The sequence below is a fragment of the Marmota marmota genome, unplaced genomic scaffold, assembly GCF_001458135.2.
Source record: "Marmota marmota marmota unplaced genomic scaffold, marMar, whole genome shotgun sequence".
Lineage (NCBI taxonomy): Eukaryota > Metazoa > Chordata > Mammalia > Rodentia > Sciuridae > Marmota > Marmota marmota.
In genome coordinates, this window is record NW_026000170.1 from 809,807 (window position 1) to 829,405 (window position 19,599).

Sequence of the window (19,599 nt, forward strand, 5' to 3'; positions counted from 1 at the left end):
AAACGGGGTGGGGGGTGGGGTGGGGGGGTGGGGGTGGTGTTGAGGAACAACTTGTGTACGTTGATACAGCAGGAGTAGGAGCTGTTTATTGCAGGACAGGAGCAGTATTTATACATTCCACACAGCTTATCTAATTAGCATAAACTAGATACATCAGTCAACCAATAAAGAATCTCCACACTTAATGGCTCACTTTTGTTACTTCTCAAACCACTCCCTCTGGCATTTTGCCAGGCACCATCCAGACTTGTTTACGAACTCTAACATTCCCCTGGCAAAATGCCAGGTGTTATTTTGACTTGTTTACAGACTCTAACAAGATTTAGTTTGGGGAATTCAATGCAAAGGACTCTGATTAATGTCCTGGAGAACTATGATTGCTTCAGTCTGAGTCATGGTCCACTCTAACTAGGAAGATGGAAGTGTTACCAAAGTAAGGGGATGTGGGGGATGCTGAGCCAAATAGCCCCACACATATAACTGTAATCAATTAATTAAAAAATACTTTCTGATAATCTAGAATATCCTCTACACTGTGACACAGAAATTGGTAAAACAGGTTTCTAATTCCAAGGTTCTTACACTTTAATGCAGATTGAAAAGATAGCAAGCAGTTCACAAGTCAGGTGAACAGACAAAATTATCACACACACAAAAAAGCAATGGTAGACAATTATGGATGGTATATAATTAAGTGCTGAATTGTGTGGTACAGACCACAAGTGATAATAGTTATTCTAAGGAGAGGAAAATTAATACGGTAGTAATGAAACTGAATTAGGATTTAAGTGGGAGGATTTGGCTAGAAGAGGACAGGGGAAGGAATTCAGAGAAAAGACTACTAGGAGTAGAGGTATGGGAACACAAAGAAGGATAGTTAATGAGGAGTCTAGCTTGGGAAAGCAGAGTATGCATAATAGGTGAGAGCTCACAAACCACATGGCTAAGGTTGGTTACCCTCCAAAACAATGTCAGAGGCCTCATGTTGCAATAAACATCCATATATGTCAGAATTTGACAGAGAAACCACACCCTTAGTTACCAACTTCCTAATTAATTAAGGAGGGAACAAGTGAGGGGGGAGAAAGAGTGAAGTTATTCTTGTGGGACAAGGAAGAGATCAATAATAGTATCAAAAGAACAGGCACTTCCATGTGTCACAACCTTGGAAGGGGCCATTTAGCCAGAAAGGATTGTAGGAGGGTAAGCTTTTGGGGAACATCTCATATCCACACAATAACATTGAGGGAATGTTATATTACTAGCAAATTTAAAAGAAAAAAAACACCAGAACATGATAAATAAACAATTAACTTCTAGAGAACTACTATACAACATTATTATGCCTATAGTTTACAATACTCTATACTTAAAACTTTTTACAAGAGTAGATCACATGTAAAGTGTTCTTATCACAATTAAACACACACATACACAACACAGTCACACACACACACACACACTCACACACAACAGGAGACCCACCATATTACTCCACAAAGAGTCCATGGGAGAAAATTTTTTATATGTTAGTACATATAAAAATGGTTTTTTAAAATGGGTTGTGTTTATTTGTTTTGTACCAGGGATAGAACCCGGGGCACTTAAACACTGAGCCACATCCTCAGTCTTTTTTTTGAAACAGGGTCTTGCTAAGTTTCTTAGGGCCTCGATAATTGTTGAGGCTGGCTCCACAGCCTTCCAAGCCCCTGGGATTACAGGCCTGTGCCACCACATTTGGTTCAATGGTCTTTTATCTATTTTTTGAAAGAAGGGGCTCTGCATGTTGGCTTTGCTCTGGACTCACAAATTATGTCACCTTCTCTTTGAGTATATAACTCTTTGAGTATACAAACATTATCTGTAGGATAAATTCCTAGAAATGTTATTAGGAGGTAAAACTTTGTGTGTATATATACTTATATATATATATTTATATTTAGATATATACATATACATATTTATGTTTATATATAGTTATTGCCAAACATATAGGTGTATGTGTGTATATATATATACACACACATATATATACGGTTACTGCCAAATGACTCTCCAAAAAAATCATATCAATTTACACTTCCATCAGTAGTAAATGAGACTCCCGACCAGACATTTTTCTTGTTTATTTTTTATCTTTGCTAGTCTAATGGGCAAAAGGAAATCATTTGATTTTAACATTATACTGTTATTCTTGAATTTCTCCCAGGATTACTTTGGAGGGGAAAATGCAGATAAGTATAAATAAGTACATCTAAATCATCTATAATCCTACATTTCCTGGAAGAAATTTTATTCAAACTGAGTCTTAGAGGACAAGTGGGAATTAGCCAAGCAGAGGAGGAGGAAAGGGCCACTGGGAAAGGAGACTCAGAGATGTGAGAAAGTAAGATATAATTAACTTTCAGAGATGAACTCATGGTTTCCCATTACCAGGACTTGTCAGACAGAGGTGGGAGAAAAGCTGTAAATCGAGGCCAAGGATTAGGTGAGGAAAGACCATTAATGCCTTGCTGGTTTTAATTCTAAGGCAAAGGAAATTTATGAAATGATTTTTGTGTGTGTGTGGTGATGGAAATTGAACCCAGGGCCTTGTGCACGAGAAGCAAGCACTCTACCAACTGAGCAATATTCCTAGCCCCTTATGAAATCATTTTAGTAAGTCAAGTGGAATTACCAAATTATGAAGTTTAAGAGTTTCTTTTTTAACCAGTTTAGATTCATCTATCACTCAAGTTATAGCAGAGGTGCAATGATTAGATCATGAGATTTGTAACCTAATCAGTCCATCTTAGTGTGAATGGAGTAACTGGGTGGTAACTGTAGGCAGGTGAGGCACTGGAGGAAGTGGGTCATTGGGGGCATGCTCTGGAGGGTTCATTTTCCCCAGCCCAATCCCTCTTCCTGCCCTGCTTCCTGGCCACCAGGAGGTGACTCTTCTGCCATACTCTTCTGCCATGATGTTCTGCCTTACCTTGGGCCCAGAGCAATGGACTTGGCTGAACATGAACTAAACCTCTGAAACTATGAGCCAGAATAAACTTCTCCTCCTCTAAGTTGTTCTTGTCAAGTATTTTGGTCATAGTGACAACAAGCTGACTGACATATTCAGGTCCAGGATACTTATCCAGAAGTATAGACTCTCACAGGTGCCTGGGCCCTGGTCTTGCAACTCAGCACAAAAGGCATTTTTGCTTCACCCTGATTGAATTGTCCAGGACTTGGTCTAGCAGGGGAACAGAGGCTAACAGTGGTTGTAGGACAGGGGTAGGAAGGGCAGAGTCTCTGAGGCTGGTGAGATGGCAAATGAGAACCCATTCTGAGGAGGTGGGAAGGAGGCAGGGCATATGTGAGTCAATGCTCCCAGGCCTGGCATATGCTCCATTGTTCCATTAAATTTCACTTGCCAAACACAAATTCCTACATAAAATTACTAAGAATTTCAAGACAGCAGCCAAAAAGCATTAAACCCCAAGCATGGGGCCTTTCTGCATACAGGAGTCTGTGTGACTGCATTGGTCATTAGCTTATGCAGCCATCCTTACATGTAAATCTGTTCATGCAGCATTAATTATAACAGCAAAATTAATGTCATTAAACAAACTATGGTACAGCCACACAATAATAAATCAAGAAGTCTCAAAATGAGATAGAGTTATAATACTGATAGCTATCTAACATACATAAAGAATTTATAGAATATTAGGTATATCATGATCCCATTAAAATATTAAGTATGTATGGATAAGTGTGTGTATGTATATAGAAAGGAACATTTGTAAGGATTCCACAATATCTTAAAAGTGATTAGGGGGATGAAGTAAGTTTTATTTTTTAGACTTATAATATTTAAGCTTTAACTATTATTTCTGAAATAAAATAACTATTACAAAATTTAACTATTATTTCTGAAATAAAATAACTATTACAAAATTTAACACCTAAATCATCTGAACTGCAGTGGAATCTGCTGGTTAATTTATCACTTAAGAACATAAGAAGATCATGGAAAACAATTTTATTGACCCATAAAAACTACTCATTACAGATATTATCATTCTTTTAACTTCAAAAAAAATTCTTTCAGCAAGGAGGATTGTGAATTTGAGGTTAACCTGGATAACATAATGAGATGCCATCTTGGAACAAAAACAAAAACCAAAAAATCCCCCTTACCATCATTGCTGGGCTCTTCAACAGGAGATGCTGAGTCCATGAGCTCCAGGATTCTCTTTGTGATTTCAACAACTTGAAGCCTTCTGACCCTGACCAGATCTATATCTTTCAACCCTTCCTCCAGTTGTTTGACCACTTCTTTTCCAGGGTGGGAAGTCAGGACAGTAATCTGAAAATAAAATCCAAGAATCAACATGTTTATTTTCCCAGAGGTCCAGAGTGAGGAATATCACAGCAGAAGTCTATGGTAATGGCTATTATGTTTAGTGTAAAGAGGATGATTTAACTGTAACTTACAAATAAAATTTCACTTAATCTTAGCCAAAAGGCCACGAAGTGATACAGACCAATTTCATTTGGCAGATTGTGGTAGAATAGGTAATCAGAACCTTCCAATCAGGCTGAGCCTACAAAGTGACCAGTTAAAAGCAACACCTGTGTTTTAATCTTTTAAGATTGCTTGAAGCACTGGTATCATCTCATTTGTTCAAAATGCTTTAATTTTTACATAAAAACAAAGGAAATAAGACCCTTAAGTTTCACTCACTAGTGTGCATTAAATATTAGGAAGCCTGTTGTTCCTTCTTTCTATAGTGCTTCCTTACAGCATTCTTAGACTGATTCTTCCCTTGTTTATCTTGGATCCAGTTAAGGTATTTCTGTTGCTTTTTTTTACTCTAAAATGTGCTAATCTTTGACCAATATATGGGACCTAAAGGAATATTGAGGTGTTTGTGTATAATATTTTATTCCATCTAAATGAACACACTGTATGTTTTTCTCATAAGTTTTGTCTTGGATTTTGAAACTTGAAGGCAATTGTTTAAAAAAAGTATGTATATATATATAAATGTTCCATTAAATTCTATTGTTCCATTAAATTTCACTTGCCAAACACAAATTCCTACATAAAATTATATAGTATCAGGGATTGAACTCAGGGACACTCGACCACTGAGCCACATCCCCAGCCCTATTTTGTATTTTATTTAGAGACAGAGTCTCACTGAGTTGCTTAGTGCCTCACTTTTGCTGAGGCTGGCTTTGAGCTCTTGATCCTCCTGCCTCAGCCTCTCGAGCTGCTGGGATTACAGGTGTGTGCCACTGTGCCCGGCAATTGTTAAATATATGCATTTTTAAAAATATTTAGATTTTTTTTTGAGAGAGAATTTTTTAATATTTATTTTTCAGTTTTCGGTGGACACAACATCTTTATTTTATTTTTATGTGGTGCTGAGGATCGAACCAAGTGCCTCACGCATGCCAGGCGAGCGCTTTACTGCTTGAGCCACATCCCCAGCCCATGTTTAGATGTTTCTGATTGATGAAGTAGGATGCCTATGAAATCCACAATAATTATTATTTTCAAAAACTTTATTATTTTAGATAAGTTTTAGGTTCAGAGAAAAATTGAGATAGCAAGTGATATCCTAAATACCCTCTGCCCTCAAACATGCAATATCCATGATCAATATCCTCCACCAGAGTGTGTATTTGTTGCAATTGATAAACCTACATAGATACATCATAATCATCATAATCATCCAAGTCCATAGTTTACCTTGGGGCTCACTTTTTGTGTGGTACATTCTATGGATTTGACAAATGTACAACTATATGCACCCATCAACATAATGTCATACAGGTATTTTCATTGCTCTTAAAATCTTCTATGCTCCACTTATTCATTCCTCCCTCCCCATGGCCCTTGCCAACTACCAACCTTTTACTATTTCAATAATTTTGCCTTTCCCAGAATGACATATAGTTGGAATAATAAATTATATAGCCTTTTCAGATTGGCTTCTTTCACTTAGTAATATGTATTTAAGGTTCTATCATGTCTGTTTTGGCTTGATAGCTCATTGGTTTTTAGCAGTGAATAATATCTCATTGTCTGGATGAACAACAGTTTTATTACACATTCATCTACTGCTGGACATTTGATTGCTTCCAAGTTTGGCAGTTACAAATGAAGCTATTATAAACACCCATGTGCAGAGTTTTGTGTGGACACATATTTTTAACTCCTTTGGGTAAATATCAAGAAGCACAATTGTTGGCTGACAATCCAAGAGTGTGTTTAGTTTTGTAAGGAGCCATCAAACTGTTTTCCAAAAAAAAAAAAGAGTTTGGTATTTCTTGTCCTCCCTATCAGTTAAGCTCTGATAAAATCCCAGCAGGTTGGGTTCTATTGAACTTGTTTCTCCTGAGGGCACAACTTGTTAAAAAGAACAGAACACTCTTCCTCTCCAGTCTGAGGTATGAGGGAATTTCCCCCTGATATTTACTATGAGAGTCTGGTTGTACTTCTGAAGGCAAAACTCACAAAATTGTGGGCCAGCTCTCATGACAGGGTGTCTTGGGAGTTTTTAACTTTCAGACTTGTCCATATTTATCCTCCAGCAATTCGTCAATTAAAGTTCAAGTTTTCCTACTCCAGCTCTGGTTCCAGTGGAGATTTCTCATCTAGTGTGTTGTGATTTTCTGTATCTGTCTGTGTCTAATTTTGGAGGCAGTAGTTTGTTTGCTTTGTGATCTTAACTTCTCTTAGGGATCCAAATAAAGTTGTTAACCTTTGAGTTTGTTTAACATTTTGCTAGTTGTTAGGATGAAGTGGTGACTTCCAAGTTCCTTACATGTAAAACTGGAAACCAGAAGTCTCTGCAATTATTTTTTAATGCATCTGTTTGCTGTCCGAGGTTACCAAAGGCTGAAAGTGTTTAATTCATCTCCCTTATATATCCATGGAATATTCAGCCATGACTTATTTATATTTTTAAGATTATTTCAATCTGGCACCAGAATAGTAGATGTTTTACATTTGCATAATTGCTTATCTCAAGAAACTTTACTTCATTTGATGACAAGATTTGATTAAGAACTATTTCAGTTCCTAAGGGTACTCAGGTAATTATATATATCAATCTAGGAAGCTTAATATTTGGAAGTTTCAAAATCTGAGGCATATGGAATATTCAGATTTTATTTTGATTCAGTTTTTCCTTAATTCACTTTAGTTCCCATTTTTGATCTTCAATTTTTGACAATCTGCATATTAAAAATCATATATGATATATGTCTTCTGTTTGCAGGGAGCTGAAAATCTAGCCTTGAAAATTATATTCACTGGATGTAGTGACCCATACTTCCAATCCCAGTGGCTTGGGAAACTGAGGCAGGAGGATCGTAAGTTCAAAGCCAGCCTCAGAAACTTAGCAAGGCCTTAAGCAACTTAGCAAGAACCTGTCTCAAAAAAAAAAAAAAATTTAAAAATGGGCTAGGGGTGTGACTCAGTAGTTAAGTGCTCCTAGTACATAAAAAAAAGGAAAAATTACATTCAATGTATATGAAACAGAGAACAATACAAGGATTAAGGATTATAAATAATGAAACACCTATCCAGACCAAAATGGGAGGATGGCTTTGAGTCTTAAAGGCCAGCATCTCTTACCTCCAGGGAAGTGTAGGGCAGAGCAGCACCTGTGGTCACATATCTGCTGTATTGTTTGAATTGCTGGAGTCCATCCTGTATTGCCAGCTGTAGAGAAGTGCTTTGTGGTCGGAAACAACCTTCTGTCTCTATCATGCGAAGCTCTGAGATGCAAGCCTTCAACCTAACAAAGTTCCCTTTTACTTGCTGCAGGAAAAAAAAAATCAATAAAAGACACAAATTTTCAGTGACCCAAGTTTCAGATTAATTGGCAGTCTAACTTCCTTATCAATTACTCCTCAGTAGTTTCTTTCCTGAAAAATCTGTTCATCTGACCAATAGGTACTGAATGCCTACTATGCACTAAAATCTTACCTATGCCAAATGAAGGAAAACTTTTAGCCACAAAGGTTTTGTGTAGATTTATCAGATATAGGAAAGAGAGAGTTATATATTTATTTAAATAAATAACCTTTATTTTTCAGAACAGTTTTAAGTTTATAGAATTGAGAGTTTCCACATACTCCCTTTCTTCCAGCTCATTTTCTCCTCTGTTAATAATATTTTTACATCAGTATGGCATAGTTGTTATATTTGATGGGGCAATATTGATACAATATTATTAACTCAAGTCCATAGTTTACATTAGAGTGCATTCATTCAGTCCTTGTGTTGTACCGTTCCACTGCTTTCAATCTACTATTTTATATCATCTAGAAAATAATTCTGATTTATTAATCTGTAAATTAAGGAACATATTCAAAAGATTAAATAAAATTTAGATTTTAGATTTGTGGTTCTGCTTCTAGCAAGGATTCAAATAACTGAAAAGACCATTGATTTTTGTATTAACTTTAAAAAATTTTTATTGGTACACAATAATTATACAAATGGTGGGTTTCTTTTTTTTTTATTAGCTACACATGACATTACAATGATCTTGGCAATTCATACATTTGAATCATTGGGGTATAATTTCTCATTTTTCTAACTGTACAGATTGCAGAATCACACTGGTCATAGAGTCACCTATATATATATATATAGCAATCATAATGTCTATTCTATTCTGCTGCCCTTCCTATCCCCCCTACTCCTCCCCCCCCATCATTTCTCTCTATCCAATCTAATGTGAGACACTTTTTTTTTCTTTTTCTCATCACAACCTCATACATGTATTCTGTATAACGATGAGGTTCTCCTTCCATCTTCCGTGCAACTCCCCTTCTCCCTCTTTTTCCCTCCCACCTCTCTTCCCTAAAAATGGTGGGTTTCATTGTGGTATATTTGTATGTGCATGTAACATAATTTGGTCAATTTAATCCACCCTGTACCTTCCCTTGCCCTCATTCCTCCTCCTGTTTTCTTTCCTTTACCCTACTGATCATCCTTCTATTTTTATAAGATTCTTTTTTTTCTTTTTTTCTCTCTAGCTTCCACATATGAGGGAAAACATATATCCCTTGACTTTCGGAGTCTGGCTTACTTCACTTAACATGGTGGTCTCTTTAGCTCCAACCATAGGAAAGGAAGTGTTTAATTCATTCATTTACCCAATGGAAGGTCCAGTTGTGACTGCTGAGTTTTAATTTGTGTAATCTGCAAACTGGAGGATTAGCAGGGTTACCGTTAGACATTACCTTCATTTCTCAGTCCACCACAGAGCTTCTCTACTTAAGAATCATGTTTTCCCAGAAATGAGGACTTTTATATGGTTGATCATTTCAGAATCAAAAAGTTCTGCCTAATCATCCTTAAGGATCATTTCAGTAAAGAAGAGATGTTTGGTGTGGTTTGCAGTAAACTTAAGAAGCTAACATGTAAACCCCAGACAAGTAACCTCTTGGTTCTTCTCATACTTTTTTTTTTTACAAAAACTTGCTCTTAGGAAACAATATAATTTAATTTGATTTTAGGTCAATGTTACTTCTTCTAAGGATATATGCATTTTGAATAGATGCAGTCTGAAAATTTGTGTCACCATTTGAAGGGATTCCATGCATCAGTGGAAGGCAGGGGGTAAGAAGGATTTATATTTTGGGATGGGGAAACCTTTCTGACCAAAGAACAGAACTGAGTAATATCTACAATGCTCATAAAATCCTTGAGCTTGAACTGCCAGGGTATGAATTTTGTTTAAGTCAACTCCTGACTTGTTTGGGGTTGCTTCCTTTATTTACCTTTTCCTCTTCCTGAATCTTGGGCAAAATACAAGCACCTGGAAATAATTCTGACACAAAAAGAACTCATAATCTAGATATGGAGATAAGGAAATATTCAAGAAAGAAATGAGAACAAATCAGGCCTTAAGAATAGCCTAATAGGTTTTGAGCTTTCTTCCCGCAAACATCCCAAAATAATCTGAAAAGCCATATATAACTTCATACATTTTAAGTTGACACCTAAATTTTAAAATTCTAAATGTAAGGAGTTGCTAAAGATGGAACTTCCAGCACATTTTATTTTATTTTATTTCTTCCAGCACATTTTAAAATATTAACATTTTAAAATAAAAATATTTATCCTACAGGAAGCATCTATGTAAGTGTTGTTCATTTGGGGCAGCTTCCAGGCTGGTGCCTCAACCTTCTTGACCACTGATTCAAGTGGTGGACACGGAATCAAGTTCTAGTAGGCCACAATCTCTAGTCATGGATGGGGACCATTTGGGGCAGTTGCTAAATTACCACCTGTGGTCATTGCTGTCCTTGCTACACCAGAATGAATAGCAGGACAATCAGTACTTCTAGAGCCTTCTATGCTGGGTATCAGAGCCTGCTGGAGGCTGCTGTCCAAGTAGCATTTACATGGCAGAAAAGAGAATAGAGTTAATTAACAATATTGAGATACAAAAATTCATCTCCAAAAAAGCAGATTAACTTTTTGCACTTTCCTAGAAATCAGATGTACCTACAACTTCTAAAGTTAATGAAGACAATGTAGATCATTATGCAGTCATCCCACCTTTAAAGCAAGTCATGGGAATATTTAATGTGGAGGGGAATGAGCTGTTTTTCCAAGATATTGACATAGAGGGAAGAAAAGAGTACCATAGAAGGTATACCGAGTTCTATGAGGTATTCCGCTCCACCAGAAAGTTCAGTTGAACCGCCCCTCCCCCACACAAACATACTTATTCTGGATCACATGATTTCAGTAGACATGAGTAAAGGTATCAGGTAAATACAAGATCAAGGAGAATGTGAAACAGAGGGCAATTTGGGGCAAGATAACAAAACAGAGAAGATAACAAAATAGAAGATAACAAAACAGAAGAAGATGGACTAAATAGCAAAGAGCAGTTCAGAAAGCAGAGTTTAAAAATTTACCTCAAAATTTACTCAATATATTTCATTAGCTGAATTTGAGAAAGAAAAAGGAAATAAGCCAAAAATTAATGTGTCATGGAAAGCTACACTATTACAATAAATGCTGTTAATAAAAGTTTTGAGGGTGTTTTAGTTTATAACATTCTGATGCAGAAATATCTGCTTCTAAAATTATTTGCAGATTACAGAATACTTTTCCCAAATTTTATTTGTTTCAGTTGTAGATTCCCTTGTCACAGCTTGAGTTCAGGCTTTTCAGGAGTATGTTTATACACAGTATATTTCTTACTCTGACAATTTAAATTTTTTCACCTAAAAATAATTCTCTGAAAACATTGTTACTTTATTGTACTATTGAAGCCAGATTTAAAGATAGGTAGTTAGTGTAGTTAGGTAAATCGGGTCTAATATCAAGTAAGATAAAGAAAATGGAGACCATTATCGAGAATGGAGTCCAGGAAACCAGAACAACACCTGGGGAAATTGAAAAGTTACTGTCCCCAAGGCCTGGAACCCATCCTAAGGAACTGTTAAAGAAGCAGCTCCCAGAAAACAGGGAGGTGCTAATCAAACCACCCCAGGCCCTTCCTGCCCAGATTATTCCTCCCTGCCCCATCAGTCCACCTATCTCCCACCTTTTCGCCTTCCCATCTGCACTCTATCACCACAGGAGAGAGAGAAATAAAGGACAGAAATGTGGGAAGACTAAAAGAAGACCTTAGATATAAAAGGGAAGACCTCCCCCTTCCACTGATTCCGCCTTTTGGGATCCCTTCTTCCTCCGGGAAGAAGTCTTTTCTGCTGTCCTTTAATAAAGCCTTCCACTTTCCATTCTCCACTTGCCTCGGAGTGCTACTCTGGTGTTCTACTTCAGTATCTGGGGAAGCAAGGACTAGTCACCAGTAAACAGCGGTAACACTATGGTATATGATAATTCCCTGGCCCACTTTATCTTGCTGTTTGAAATAAAATTACATTTCTGCATTGAATAAAAATTGCAACAAAAATTGTTGTATTCTGTTCAACTAAAAGCCCTCAACTTTTGAAAGAAAAAACCCTTAGTTTTAGTTTAATAATTAGCTATTATAGTTTATTAATATCACTGTTCAAAACATAATGCAGTAGAATCTGAATATTGTGGTGATTTGATATTCACCATTATTCAATTTTTGAACAAGCTCTTATTTTTTTAAGAAGTGGACATTATATTGTTTCCTTTTCTCCTTGAACTCATACTTCCATTACACTTCTCACAAAGTTTTATCATAATGTAATTTTATGCTTAGCAACCTGATTGTCTCACACTTCTATGCATCAAAAATATCTCTAAATAGCAAAATATCTAAATTCCCTATGATTATGCTCTAACAGTAATCTAGATTGGGTCATTATTAGAATTATTGTTTATATGCAATTGATCAAAACAATATACATATAACAATTTTGAGAAACAGTGGCATGAAGCATAAACTCTAATTGTAAATGCACTTTTAATAGGATGGACAGGCTGAGTTCAATTAGTTCAAGTATCTGTGAATAAATAAACAAGTTACTGAATAAATGATACAATATTCAGTATCAATTCTATTCCTATTTTCTATTATTGCAGCATTAAAAAAACTTGTTCTCATAAATTTAAGGTGGTATGTCAATCAGATTGTCAAATTCTTTTGAGTTATATGCCAAAAATCATACAGACAGCTACCAATAAAAATGTTTTTTTTTTTTTAAATATTCTTTCAGCTGCTACTCAGTTTTGTCTCCTTTTTTGTTAAAAAACATGCCTGTAATCCCAGCTCATGGGAGGCTGGGGCAGGAGGATAGCATGTTTGAGGCCAGCTTCACAACTAAGCAAAACCTGTCTCAAAAAACAAAACAAAACAAACAAAGCTCAGAAAAAAACAAAAGAGGCAGGCACCAGGGATGTAGCTAAGTGGTAGAGTACCTCTGAGTTCAATCCCTGTACCGAAAACAAACAAACAAAAAGAATTAGGAACCACCTGGTTGTGCAAATATTTTTTTTTTTAACCCAGTAATATAGCTGTTTGAGTTTCAGTTGTAGGCATTGACTTGTTTATGTCTTGCTTTTTGCCTTAATATGCACCCCCAACATAGCTCTCCTATATCCCATCCCTTCATCTCAATATTTAGTTTTAAATTTGATCAATATTCAGTTACTTCATTATGGTTGTATAAAAATTATTGGCATCTGAGTCATGTGATATAATTACTATCCATTTTTTTCCTAGAGTTAATCTTTAAGTTTGCATAATTTTCTACTTCCTTAAATCCTAAACTTTTCATCAGTTGTCTAAATCCCCTCTCAATATATTAAGATACTGTAGCTATTTTGTCACCTTCATTTTTCTGAAGACCTGTCTCCCAGGGTGGAGCCTTGTGGCTTGCTTTCTATCTGGAGTGTTTGTTCATGTGCTGTGCTGGGGGTACACTGCAAACAGGGATATGTGAGCCATCATCCTGGAGTTTCTTTTTGTGCTTTTGTATTGAAACTCGTCTTCTGGATCCTACATTGGTTTCTTTCTTGGTTTACTCCCTCTTTTTGGAGAATATATTCTTCAGAGGCTCTTAGGAGAGGGTTAATAGGAGGAAAAATTTTTGAAAATATATTATACTTAATGAACATATGATAATTGTATATATTTATGGGGTATACTGTGATATTCTAAACACATGTACATAATGTGTAATGATCAGAATAATTCACATAACTATCACCTCAGACATTTGTCATTTCTTTTGTTGGGAACATTCAAATCCCTCTTTATTTTTTTGAAATATTCAGTTAATTGTTGTCAACCAAAGTTACCATATTGGAAAAATTTATTTTTAGACTTTTTATGTCAGAAAATGTCTTATACTTCACCTGCACATTTTTGGGCATGGGGTACCAGGGATTTAACTCAGGGCACTCAATCACTGAGCCACATCCCTAGCCCTTTTAATATTTTATTTAGAGACGGTGTCTCACTGAGTTGCTTAGTACCTTGCTTTTGCTGAGGCTGGCTTTGAACTCACAATCCTCCTGTCTCAGCATCCCTAGTGGCTGGGATTATAGGCGTGTGCCACATTTGATTAATAATTTACTTAGATGACAGAATTAGACAGAATTTTCCTTCAGAATTTTGAAAACCTTGCTCCACTGTCATCTAGCCTTCTAGGTTGCTTTTGAGAAGACCAAAGCATGGTTCCTTCCTTCTTTTCTTCCTCTTTCTCTCTTTCTTTCCTTCTCTCTTTCCCTACCTCTTCTCACCCCCACTTTCTTTTGTTTTGGTGTTGGTACTGGGAATGTGGGAATGGAACCCAGAGGTGCTCTACCACTGGGCTACATTCCCAGCCCTTTTTATTTTGAGACTAAATTGCTTAGGTTGATCCTCTTGCCTCAGTTTCTCAAGTAGCTGGGATTACAGGCACATGTCACCATGTGTAGAAGAACTAAGTCTTTCTCTCTTGAGTAAGATTTTAAATTTTGTTCTCAGTTTTCAGAAGTTTCATGAAATGTATCTTAGTGTTAATATATTTTCATCTACTGTTCTGGGCACCTGTGGTCTCCTTTAATCTAGAAACATGTTGAGTTCAAGGAAATTTTCTTTATCTCTTTGATGATTTCCTCTCTTGTATTTTCTCTTTCTATAACTCCTATTGTTTAGATGTTGGATACCCTGAACTAGTTTGCCAGTTTTCTTATGTATTTTTTTTCCTGTTATTTATAATTTTGCTCTTTTGGAGTTAGGCTCAAATTATCTATGAATATTAACCTTTCTATTGATTTTTTTGTACTGCAGATTGAACCCAGAGGCACCATTGAGCTACATCCCCAGCCCTTTTTTAAATTTTGAGACCAGGTCATGCTAAGTTACTTAGGGCCTCAATAAGTTGCTTAGGCTGGATTCAAACTTGCAATCTTCCTGCCTCAGCCTCATGAATTAATAGGATTATAGGTGTGTGCCACTATGTCCAGCTTCTTATTGAGTTTTCAATTTCAATTATTAAATTAAAATTTTCAAGAGTTCTTTTTTGTTCACGGACTTTTAAAAAAAGCATCCTCTGTCCTGGTATATCTTTTTCTCTAACTATGAGGATATCAATGGTAGTTTCTCTGTTTGTTTGTATCTTCTTGCATCTCCAAGTTTTATTTTTTTCATTTCTTTTGGTTTTGCTATCTGCCATGGTTTAAATGTCCTCACCAAAACTCATGTTGAAAGTTAGCTCCCACTGTGAGGCATAAAGAATTGGTATCAGATGGGACCTTTAAGAAGTGATTGGGTCATGAGGGGAAAGCCATTCATGGATTCATGTCTGAGTACATTATCCAGGGAGTGGGTTGGTAATTACAAGAGTGAGTCTGTCATAAAGGCCAGTCGGGGCATCATTGTGAGTACCCTCGCCATGTGATGCTCTGCACCATCTCTTGGCTCTAAAAAGTCCCACTGCCAAGAAGGCTCATATCAGATGCAATCCCTAGACCTTGAACTTCCTAGTCACCAGAACTGTAAGAAATAAATTTCTTTCCTTTATAAATTACCCAGTCTCAGGTATTGAGTTATAGAAATAGAAAATGGACTAAGATTATGTCTATATTTCATGTTAGTTTCCTAAATTGTGTGTTGATCCTTGTTGTATCTGCTTTATTTGCAAATTGGGCACTAAAAAAGTTGTGGTGAAGCCCTATATACTTGGTAGGGCTTGCTGACTAGGTTTAGCTATAGGTGATTAGCCTGAGCCATTCTGTTGCAGTCTCTGATCTCAGTATCTGCATTTCTTTCTTGGTCAGCAAAAGCCATTCATGGAAGGAATAGCTTCATTACCAGCATTTTGGAAACTAAGTAAATGAAAGGGACTGTGTGTTGTTGGGAGAGTTTTCAGCATTCAATATGAGACATTCACTTAATTTCCCTATTTAGATAAGTTATTCTCATCTTTAATTGTGCTTGGTGTTCCCCTAGGTAGAGTCCTTCTATAGAAATGAAACCTCCAGTTTTCTGTTGGAGAAAGGATGGTTCAGTTGTTTCACTTTTGGAGTAGAGGAGAAATCGAAAGGCCAAATGTTCAACTATCTCTCTACTTTTAACTCTATTGCCATTCTTACCATCAGAGGTACTTGTTTTTTTTCATTTCTGGATATTTTAAAGAACTTGGTAATTTCCTCCTTGGCTTTCCCAATATTGGCTTAAGATTTAGTATTCTTGAAAATTCCTAGTCAATTATCATATGCCCATCTTTATTATAGCTTCCAAAACGTTGTGTTTTTTTCCTTCTATTACTTTTATCTGTCTTTCTCTGTTTTTACTGGTGGCAGAGATTTTTAGTTGTCTCTTGATATCTGTCCTCATCTTTTAGGTAGCAGAACTGAAGTTTTAGGTGGATGACTATTTGAATTAGTGGCTATACTTTCCAGTCTCTCATATAGCTGGGTGTTTTAATATGTTTATGTTCTGGCCAATTGGATACAAGCAAAAGTGATGGCTGCAACTTTTGGTTGAATGATGTCTTTAAAGGGAGAGGGACAGCATTTGCTCTCCTTTTTTTCCCTGCTTCTGGATGGAAGACAGGATGAGGAATTTAGGTAGTACAGCTAACCTGGATCATGGGACAGTAGCTGTGTGGCAGATGGTAGTTAAATGGTGAAGAAACAAGTTAGGGATATGATTTTCTATTGATTGCTGAGTTACCATACCAGCCCTAGATTGTCTAAAATTAAGAAGTGAATTTCTATCTTATTTAAGCCATGTTAGTTTTAAGGCTTCTGTTACTCTCATTTGAATCTAATCTTAACTTATTCGATGTCATTTAAAAAGTTCAGCTCTTTTTAAAAATTTCTCTCTTTTTGATAGTGTTCTGGAAGTAACTATAGTATGTTTCTACTGACAATGTTGACAACAATCAAAAGGCTATATTTTTTCTTCATTTAAATTTTCTAATAAAATTTTTTAAAATCAAACACTAAATGTATTTTTATCTTCAGAATGAAAACAAAGAGGTTGTTTTCTGCTTTTTTCATTTTCTCTCTTCCTCTCTCTCTCTGTTGGGAATTGAATGAAGGGCCTCACATATGGTAGGAATGTGTGAGTAGTAGTAGCATTACTACTGAGCTATACCTCAGTTTTTCTATAATTTTTTAAAATTTTAAAAATAGAATAGCTTACAGAATGTATCTATCAGAAGGAGATGATAACCTTCAGAAAAAAGATGTAATCTTCTAGTAATCTTTTTCTACTTAAGTCAGCAAGGTATTGTCTATTTAAATACTGAATGCAGTAGTTTTGGCAGTATTGGTATTGAGCTCTTCTTTCTGACAGTAATCAGAGAATATGTTTAGTCATTTGAGGGTACTCCTGGTTCACATAAGTAAAGTTAAATGCCCAAGGTAGAAGAGAATATTTCCTATTTGCTTTCACAGGAGGAAATTGTGTGCCCAGTTCATCTAAAAAAACCCACATCTTTGAGATACAAGTTCAATAGAAAGTAGGCTAAAATACAAATATGCTTTGTGCCCCCTTGAAAATGGAATCTGATCTCTCAGGAACTCACTTTTAATTACTTTGATTCTGGAAGTGATTTTAAAATGCAGGCTTTGCAGAAACATTAATTGCCTAGGATTTGAAGAGCTCCTATAGTTTGGCCCACACACAATTTCTATATATCACAAGATGATAGATTAATGAAAGCTACAGAAAGCCCTATGTTGGGAGCTGCCACACAGAAGTGAGCATGAACCCTTAGCCTTGAGCAACGGAGGTGTTTCTGCTACCTGCAGAAACAGGTGGATCTCACCACCTCAGCAGAGGAATGATGCTCTGGGAGTGGGCGTCACCCAATGAGACTGGGCTACACCCCCCTGAAACCCAATCCCTTGCCTCATTTGGGTTGAACTTAATGTCTTTCTCCCAATAGAGGATTTTCAGGTGGCTTGCTCTTTCCTTCCAAAGGACCCTTAAGACTGAGAGCCGTCACTGATTCCTGCAAGCAAGAGGTATTTCTGTGTGTTGCATGCTTCTTTTGCTGTTTTCTTAAGTTATTAGTGCAGCTAGCTCTCTGTTTTCTTAATTTATTAGTGCAGCTAGCTCTCGTGAACCCAGCATAGGTCATTAGCCCGATTAGTTGGTGTTAGTCCTATATTGTTTTTCTCTCATGAATTATCTAGGCATCATTCTAACAGTAATCATACAAATTGTTCAGAATTGAATTCCAAATCTAAAACATGAAACTACCTGAGCCAGGGAACCAATGGGAACTCTTAGGTAAAGAAAGACTGAATGGTAGGAAAATGAGTCTGGTGTTCCCAAGTTATAGTTCTGCAGCTGCCTGAAATATACAATCTGGGTGTGAGGCATAATTAAAGGAGATGACACAGCCAGTTCAATCCCATAACTTTCCTCTGTGTCTCCACCTCACTTCTCTGGATGGGACTGTAGGGTTTTCACTGTAGAGGATTCAAACATGCTCTAGGGAGTTCCTAAGTGAAAATGTGGGTCCTTTGGATCACTCTACAGCTTGTTCTCTTTTCAGTTAATTATATATTGAAACTGGTGATGAGATTGTTGACAGTTATTATTTATTATACCACAAACTCAGGGTTGAATAAGCTCAAATGAATATTGGGGTGTTGTTTCCATGTAGCATAGTAATTAAGTATGGAGCTCCTTAGCTAGGACCAATAGTAACCCATCTCACAGAGAAAGCTGTCCTGGTATTTATATGACATCCAGGACCTCAAATTGGTCTTATTCTTATTTAGGCACATGCTTTCAGGCAGTGTATATGGAAATTCACTCTGATTTCATCAGGTGTTTTCTCAAAGCTCTCTGTTTAGAGAGTGTCTGAAGGTGGGATGTCAGTACTGGGGATTGAATCCAGGGCCTCATGCATTCTAGGCAAGCAGGCAGAGTGCCACTGAGCTATATCCCCAGACCTTTTATTTTTATTTTGAGATCTTGCTAAGTTGCCCAGGCTGACCTTGAACTTATTACCCTCCTGTCTCAGCCTCCCAAGTAGCTGGGATTACAAGCGTGCAACACTGCATCCACTTTCCATGCCTAGATTCTATTACCAGATAAATCCAGATGTTAGGCTGAATATTTTGAAGAAAGCAACACAAATTTTATGGTTTGGAGTGAATCTTAACTATCTCACTGCACAGTGGTGATAGGCAAGTACTGACATGAGGTCAAGGGCATTCTCAAGGTGGTATCTCTGTAGGACTTAATTCCTAGAAATATAGTTGAAAGGGTGTGCTCATGAAATCAAGGTTTGTTCTTAAATACCATGACATCCATATTTTCGCTGGAGGCATCAGTCACAAATGTATAAGCTGGAGTTAGTCCAGTATAAGCCAGGATTGAGGTAAAACTGAGGAGGGTTTCAGAAACTATAAAGCTGTGGCCCCCTCTAGTGGGTTATAAGAAAGTCAATATAGAGAAATAAGGAATAAACAATTGATAATGCTAGGTAAACTCCAAGAATCAGTAGACCTGGAAGACTCCAATATGGCTAATACTCATTGGACATCATATACATGCCTTGGCTGGAAAAATCCAAGAGTTCTATTTCTTCTTTTTTTCTTTATCCTTCCTCCCTTCCTTCCTTCCTTCCTTCCTTCCTTCCTTCCTTCCTTCCTTCCTCCCTCCCTCCCTCCCTCCCTTC

The 19,599-nt window shown here is 36.7% G+C and overlaps 1 protein-coding gene across 3 annotated transcripts in view; it reads right to left on the bottom strand.

Annotated features, from left to right (window-relative positions):
• Positions 1-19,599, bottom strand: part of LOC107154237 (meiosis 1 associated protein) — an 88,526-nt gene that overhangs the window by 52,527 nt on the left and 16,400 nt on the right. For all 3 annotated transcript variants that reach the window (XM_015499849.2, XM_048787412.1, XM_048787411.1), the window contains exons 3-4: positions 7,631-7,816; positions 4,177-4,345 (exon numbers count right to left, since the gene is read on the bottom strand). In XM_015499849.2, coding sequence (XP_015355335.1) covers positions 4,177-4,345; positions 7,631-7,816 — 355 coding nt within the window. The remainder of the gene's footprint in view (positions 1-4,176; positions 4,346-7,630; positions 7,817-19,599) is intronic.